We start from the raw sequence: 8,187 nt of genomic DNA, 5'->3' as shown, positions 1-8,187 counted from the left end.
CCAGAGCACTGTGAGCCCCTAAATCAAAAACAGCCTTTTGAATCTCCTCCACCGTAGGCAAACTGTCCATACGTTGTTGTTCCTCCAAAGTAATAGACAAATGATCGTAATCAAAAATCCGATCTTCAACCGGCATTTCCACACCATTAAACTTGTTCTCATAATAAGAAACAACATGTTGGCACAATTGATCCCCATCTGTGATAGTATTACCAGCATCATCCACAAGCTCGGAAATAGTGTTATTACCTCTACGAATGCGAATGCTATTATGCAGAAAACTAGAGTTACTAGCTCCCTACAAAATCCATTTGTTCCTTACTTTTTGGCGAAGCATAATATTTTGTTGCTTGGTCAAATAATCGTTTTTTCTTTTTTCTCTCTCCTAATTTTGCTCTGGCGATTTTAGGGTTTTGCACTTTTTTTCAAAAAAAATAATCACGCGCTTCATCTTGGATCATCACTTTGGTGATTCAAGATGGGTGATAGTTCTCAAAATACTCAGTTGAGAACTCTCACTTATGCTGATCAGGTTAAGGGAAAACAACAGTTGCCAACAACCTCAATAGACCTAAGTTCCCTACCTATTCCAACTGTGAAAGAAGGGAAACCTGCTGTGGTGCTTCCTGAATAGTTCTATTTGGAAGGATGTGATATTTGGAAATTTAGCCTTATTGGGCGTTAGATGTAAAAGGAGTTAACTTTCAAGATGTGAAGAACAACCTTGAGGAACAATGGCAGTTAGGTCAGGGACGTGTCCAATTTGTTCCAATGAACAGGGGTTTCTTTACAATCAAGTTGCAATCACAAGTTGATAAAGACAAGTTGTTGAATGTTGAAGCATGGTTTTTAGATCATCAAAAGCTAAACCTAATTGAATGGTTTCCAGGTTTTGACGCTGACAAACAAAGGACCTCACATGTTTCCATGTGGGTCAAGTTTCCAGGCTTGCCACTAGAGTTTTGGATTGAAAAAACGCTACTTGCCATGGCAAAATCGTTGGGTACTCCAATAGTGGTAGATAAGCGTACTCTTGAACATGAATATGGACACTTTGCTTCAGTCTTGGTTGACATAAACTTTGCTGAAACGGCTAAAAATTCTATTCATGTTACTGTAGGGGGTTTGGACTTCTGGCAGCCGGTGGAGATTCAAAAGAAGCCAAAATTTTGCACAAAGTGTAAGATTATTGGGCATAATGATCAGGAATGCAAGAAACAAACATCAAACTCTTCTGTTCAGGCACCTGCGCAACAAAAGAGTAATGCTAGTCAGTCTCATACTTCTGGAGATAGGGCTAACAACAATGCCAATCAAGTTAACAATGTTTCTAGTGAGTGGCAAGTTGCTAAATGTAGGAAGGGTAAGAATACGCCTAAAAATCCAGTTTCCCCTGAAGTTGTAGTTACTAAGGTGGTGGAGGCTAATAGTTTGGAGTATACTGCTCAGATGGTGAAAGCTAAGCAGTTGGAGGTTGAATATACTAAGTCCAAAGCTGCTTTTGAATCTTCCTTTGTTGAATTGGTGAGAACTAAACAAGTGCAGGATTCAAACTCAGTTTTAGTGCATAGTGGCAAAGTGGGTGAAACTAGGCCACCGAGTGCTAAGTCAGGTGTGGTTGGAAATATGATTCCTAACCCTAATAGGACTCTTGTTATCCCTGCGACTCCTCTTTGATCAATTGTTAGCTGGAGAATTTGTTTTGCAAAATAAATTTGACGCTCTCAACTCAATCCCAGTTGCAGAAATCTCTTGTGATGCGCAGTTTAGAGCTGACCAGGAAGCTAGGAGAGCATGGATTACTGCTTTAACTCGAGTTGCAGCCAGGGTTCCTCTGACAGGATTCAATTTTCGAAATCTCTTCAGCTACGAATTTGGATACAAACAATTTAAGTAACCTTGTTATAAAAGGAAATTCACCAGGTTTGAATACTAGTGTTTCTCCACAGCTAGTTAACTCCTCCAATCCCAGTTTATGATGCGTGTTCTTTTTTGGAACATCAATGGATTTTCTCGTGATGAGTCACGAGATAAATTGAAAGATTTACTTAGAGATTTTAAACCTGACGTATTCTGTCTTTCTGAGTCTAAGGTACATTGTACTCTTAAATTTTTGCAGGGCTTACATGTTGAGGGTTATAAAAAAGAAGTTATACATCATTTTGTTGGTTCGTCTAAAGGGAATTTATGGATTTGTTGGTACGTTGATATGACTACTCCAGTGGTTATTAATTCTAGTAGACAGGGTATTTCTATTGAAACGGAAGGTGTTCTTATATCATTTGTTCATGCTAGTCGTTTTCAAGTTACACGAAGAAGCTTATGGCAGCAGCTTTCTTCAGTTAATGATAATACTCCCCGGTTGGTCATGGGTGATTTTAATTGTGTGCTTCATAATGATGAAAAGAAAGGGGGTTGTGAATCACATACTTCAGCTATTAATGAATTCAGTGATTGGCTAGATGACAATAACCTTTTTGAAGCTGATTCTTTTGGTTCTAATACACTTGGGCCAATGGTCAATCGGGTGTTCATAGAATTCTTTGCAAGTTGGATTGGGTTGTCATTGATGAAGCATGGCTTACGAAGTTTGAGAATTAGCGGTGTAAAGCTCTTCCTCGTGAAGTTTCTGATCATTCTACGCTTATAGGCTATTCTTTTGTAAATTCAAGACCTAAAAGAGCTCCTTTTAGAGTTCAAAAAATGTGGTTCACTCATCTTGATTTCATGCGTATGATTATGGAGAGTTGGAATGCTCATGTTTCTGGTTCCCCTGCTTATATCTACCCCTTCAAGCTTAAGAGATTAAACGCTGACATGAAGGAGTGGAATTTACGTGTTTTTGGTAATATTAATGCTAGACTCAAACATGCTAAATTAACAATGGAAGTTGCTCTTCGTATTTCTGATGAGGATCCGGAAGACGTAACTAAGCTGAATTTTGCTAAGGAGGCTTCGGTTACACTTCAGGAAATCCGTATGCATCAATCCATTATGTTGAAGCAAAAATCTCGTAATAAGTGGCTTACTAACGGTGCGAGTAATACTTCTTTCTTTCATGCCAATATTCCAACTCATAGGAGCAGCAAGATGATTTCGGAATTGGTAGATGATGATGGGAATATTCTCTCTAATTGTGACCAGATTAGAGATTACACGGTGTCTTATTTTGAGTATAAATTTAATGGGGAAGAGCTTCCAATTGATGAGCATGATATTATCTCTACGGAGGAAAGTCAAAGAATGGATGCGATTCCTACTTATGATGAAATAAAGGCTGCTGTTTATGACCTTGATGCTGATAGTTCTCCAGGACCTGATGGTTTCTCTAGATGTTTTTATAGACATTGTTGGGACGTGATTCAACAAGACTTATACAATGCTATTATTTATTGTTGGCAACAACAAAGAATTCCTAATGGGGTAAATTCTAGTCTTCTGATTTTATTGGCCAAGGTAAGGGGTGCTAATACTCTTCGTAACTTTCGGCCTATTGGTCTTAGTAATGTTTTCTTTAAAATTTTTACTAAGATCCTAGCTACAAGACTTGGAAGTGTTCTTGATAAGCTGGTTTCAGAGGAGCAAGTTGCTTTTATGAAGGTTAGAAATATTCATGAGAACATCAGTGTGGCGTCGGAGATGGTGAATGATCTGAAAACTAAGCGGAAAGATGGAAATGTGGGCCTAAAGCTAGACATTACTCAAGCTTTTGACACGGTTAGTTGGTCTTTTGTCTTAGAGATGTTTCGAAGGTATGGTTTTCCCCAAAGCTGGTGTTCTTGGATTTATTCGATTCTCAGTTCAGCCCGTATTTCTATCCTCCTCAATGGTAGTCCAGAAGGTTTTTTCAAGATTAATAGAGGCCCGCGTCAAGGTGATCCTTTGTCTCCTCTTATCTTTGTGCTGATTGAAGATGTTCTTAGTAGAAACCTCACCAAGCTCTTTCTTGAGAAGAAACTGACGCCAATGCTTTCGAAAAAAGGTATTTCTCCTACTCATCTTTTTTTCGCTGATGACATAATGATATTTTGTAAAGGTAACTTGAAGACTTTGCATAGTCTTCTTACGTTGCTTGATAAATATCAATCGGCCTCGGGTCAAACAATATGTCGTCAAAAAACAAGGTTTTTTATGGAGGTGGAACCTTGACTCGTTGTAGAACTATCACGGATTTACTTGGTATGGAAGTCTCAACTTTCCCGGACAGATATTTAGGTGTTCAAATTATGCCTGGAGCTGTTAAATATCGCCATATAAGTAATGTTATTGATAAAATCAAGAAGCAACTTTCAGTTTGGAAAGGAAAAATGCTTTATTTTCAAGACTGTGTGGTTCTTATTAACTCTGTGATTGCTATCTATGCCATTCACAATATGGCTGTTTACAAATGGCCAAGGAAGTTCATTATGCAATGTGAGCGGGTTATACGCAATTTTCTTTGGTCCGGGGATTCGGAAGTTGCGAGGAAGTTTGTGGTTGGTTTTGACAAAGTTTGCAGCCCTGTGAAGGAAGGTGGTTTGAGTATTATAAGTATGGCAGTTACAAATAGGGCTCTTCTCATGAAATTTTGGTGTAGTATTCGTTCTTCTAATAAGAAGTGGGCGCGTTTCTTATAGGCGAAATATACTACTCGGACTGGTAGAATTAAGCAATATGGTGTGAACTCTTTTATCTTGCCTGGTGTTAGATTGGTTCATAATATTGTGGATAGAAATACGAAAGTGCTTCTTGGTGATGGGCGAGCCACTTCTCTTTATTATGATGTTTGGAATGGTAATGAATGTATTGCTCATATTCTTGGTGATAACGAGCTAGATAATACTGTCATGGTAAGTACTTTGCTTTCTAACAATGAATGGTAGCTGCAAGGCGATCATATTCAGAATTTGGTTCGTGCGAGAGTGGATTTGAATAACTTACCAACGCTACAAGGAGGAGATGATCATAGAGTCTGGATGTTGGAGATGAGAGGTAACTTTACTGTCAGTTCAGCAAAAAAGCTAATAAGGAAGAAGTATAATATCTTGGACATGTATGGCTGTTGTGGAGGAAGGTTATACATCCAAACTTAGCTCACAAAATTGGAAGTTGGTGCGAGAAGCTTGTGCTACGCAAGACAAAATCAGGATCAGATGCAGGGTCAATCTTGCTAATAAGTGTTACCCTTGCAAGTCCGATGAAGAGTCCTTGGAGCATATTTTATGGAGTTGTTCCTTTGCAACTCAAATTTGGCAATGGATCTCAGGTATTTTTTCCTTGTAGGCTAACTATAATTTGATTGATTCTTATAAATCCTCTAAAGGAGCCGTATGGTTGAACAAACAATTTCCTTACTGAACTTTATGGTATCACTGTGGGACTAGAGTGGGCGCTCAAATGGGTTGTTAGGAAGATTCTGGTGCTTTCAGATTCTATGGGGGATGTAATGGCCTTTACTAATTCTAATATGCCATGGCTTGCAAGGCAGCGGTGGAGGAAAATTCAAGAAAGCTATGATTCTATTTGTTTTGTTCATACTTATCGGGAAGCTAATTTTGCAGCTGATGCAATGGCCAAAAGAGGTTACTTGCTAAGGAATGGTGAAGGCCTGAATTATGATGAGAGACCTTATTTTCTAAATTCATTAGAATACCCTAATGTCTCTTACTTCAAATTTAAGTAGTTTGTAAGTTTTTGGGGTCTACGGACCTCTTTTATTGTAAACTATTTGTAAATATTTTGCTATTCATCTATACAATTTTGGACTTACCAAAAAAAAAAACCCAAAAGCTCCTTCACTGCATTGAATTTGGTAACGTCCAAAGGGTCCTCATCAGAAGACCGGATAGCAGCCTCCAAGCGCAACTGATATTGCTTTAGACGAATGTTCACATTTCCAAAAACATTGAGACTCCAATCTTTCAACGCCTGTTTAAGCCTCTTCAACTTGAAAGGAAAAATGAAAGCCGGATTACCCACTACTGGCGCGTTCCAACTGTCATTTACAAGTCTTAAAAAATCAGGGTGAGTGAACCACATTTTTTAATCCTAAATGGAGCACGTTTAGGACGCAAATTAATAAAAGGATAACCTATAAGAGGAGAGTGATCAGAAACTTTCCTTGGAAGAGCTTTACACCGCCAATTCTCATACTTATCAAACCAAGCCTCATTGATAATAGCTCGATCAAGCTTACTGATAATTCTACGAGTTCCAGACTAACCATTTGCCCAAGTAAAATTACTTCCCAAGGAATCAGCCTCAAATAAATAATTATCGTCCATCCAATCACCGAACTCACTAAATACCGAAAGGCGTGGTTCCACTCCACCTTTTTTCTCTTCATTGCGCAGAACGCAATTAAAATCACCCATCACGAGCCACGGAATACTTACATCAGGTTCATCAAGTTGTTGCCACAATCTACGTCTGGTGACCTGAATAGAACTAGCATGTACAAAAGAGATAAGCACCCCTTCTGTAGTAATAGTAATTGCCTGGCGACTCATATTAACAACAACAGGTTTAGAAAATTCAGAAGACCAAAAAATCCAAATATTTCCAAGAGAAGAATTCGTGGAATTATGGATTGCATCACTAGCAAAACCCGGGATATATAGTCTTGATATGAACCTAGAAGAGCAAAGCACCTTAGGTTCAGCAATACAAAAAATCACAGGCTTAAATTCTCTAACCAACTCTTTAAGTTTATCTTGCGCAATATCCCTTGCCACACCATTCATAAAAATGTTTAACTCAAAAAAGTCTACACACTTCGTTATAAGTCGGAAATTGATTTCTGAAACTAAATTGTAAACTAGATAAACTCATCTTTAACAGAACAAGTTTGAAAAATGTATTGTAATCACAAATTATATGTTCTAAGGAATTATGTCTAGTACAAATTGCATTTCTATGTACGTTGATTCAAGAAAATATGAAGGAAGTCAAATTTCACAATAGAAGAAGGATGAAAGACTAGGAAGAACTAATCCAAATCCTAACAAATTTCATCTATCTTGAATCAAACAGAAAGACAAAGGCAACACAAAAATAAAGAGTTCATAAAAATGTTGAATTTTTTATACGTTAACTTAAAAAAGTCTACACACTTCGTTATAAGTCGGAAGTTGATTTCTGAGACTAAATTGTAAACTAGATAAACTCATCTTTAACAGAAAAAGTTTGAAAAATGTATTGTAATCACAATTAATATGTTATAAGGCAGTACGTCTAGTAAAAATTGCATTTCTATGTACGTTGATTCAAGAATATATGAAGGAAGTCAAATTTCACAATAGTAGAAGGACAAAAGACCAATCAGAACTAATCCAAATCCTAACAAATTTCATTTATCTTGAATCAAATAGAAAGACAAAGCCAACACAACAATAAAGAGTTCATAAAAATGTTGAATTTTATATACGTTAACTCAAAACAGTCTACACACTTCGTTATAAGTCAGAAGTTGATTACTGTGACTAAATTGTAAACTAAATAAACTCATCTTTAATAGAAAAAGTTTGAAAAATATATTGTAATCACAATTAATATGTTCTGAGGCAATACGTCTAGTAAAAATTGTATGTACGTTGATTCAAGAAAATATGAAGGAAGTCAAATTTCACAATAGTAGAAGGATAAAATACCATGCAGAACTAATCAAAATCCTAAAAAATTTCATGTATCTTGAATGAAATAGAAAGACAAAACCAACGCAAAAAGAAAGAGTTCATAAAAATGTTGAATTTTATATACGTTAACTCAAAAAAGTCTACACACTTCGTTATAAGTATGAAATTGATTTTTGAAACTAAATTGTAAATTAGATAAACTCATATTTAACAGAAAAAGTTTGAAAAATGTATTGTAATCACAAATAATATGGTCTAAGGCATTACGTCTAGTAAAAATTGCATTTCTATGTACATTGATTCAAGAAAATATGAAGGAAGTCAAATTTCACAATAGAAGAAGGATGAAAGACCAGGCAGAACTAATCCAAATTCTTACAAATTTCATCTATTTGAATCAAATTGAAAGACAAAGCCAAGACAAAAATAAAGAGTTTATAAAAATGTTGAATTTTTTATACGTTAACTCAAAAAAGTCTACACACTTCGTTATAAGTCGGAAGTTGATTTCTGAGACTAAATTGTAAACTAGATAAACTCATCTTTAACAGAAAAGGTTTCAAAAATGTATTGT

The 8,187-nt window shown here is 36.4% G+C and overlaps 1 protein-coding gene across 1 annotated transcript; it reads left to right on the top strand.

Moving 5' to 3' along the window:
* Window positions 1–478: 478 nt before the first annotated feature.
* On the top strand, window positions 479–5,662 carry LOC113359828. The gene is made up of 12 exons (XM_026603403.1): window positions 479–619; window positions 670–1,612; window positions 1,689–1,828; window positions 2,120–2,361; window positions 2,452–2,549; window positions 2,651–3,423; window positions 3,532–3,752; window positions 3,801–3,982; window positions 4,189–4,597; window positions 4,688–4,829; window positions 5,054–5,245; window positions 5,366–5,662. Exons 1-12 carry the CDS (start codon window positions 479–481, stop codon window positions 5,660–5,662), a joined length of 3,780 nt encoding a protein of 1,259 aa, XP_026459188.1.
* Window positions 5,663–8,187: the final 2,525 nt, after the last annotated feature.

Source organism: Papaver somniferum, chromosome 3 (genome assembly GCF_003573695.1).
Source record: "Papaver somniferum cultivar HN1 chromosome 3, ASM357369v1, whole genome shotgun sequence".
In the NCBI taxonomy this organism is placed as follows: Eukaryota; Viridiplantae; Streptophyta; class Magnoliopsida; order Ranunculales; family Papaveraceae; genus Papaver; species Papaver somniferum.
Note: the sequence above shows the minus strand (reverse complement) of the source record. Positions and strands in the feature narration are given on the sequence as shown.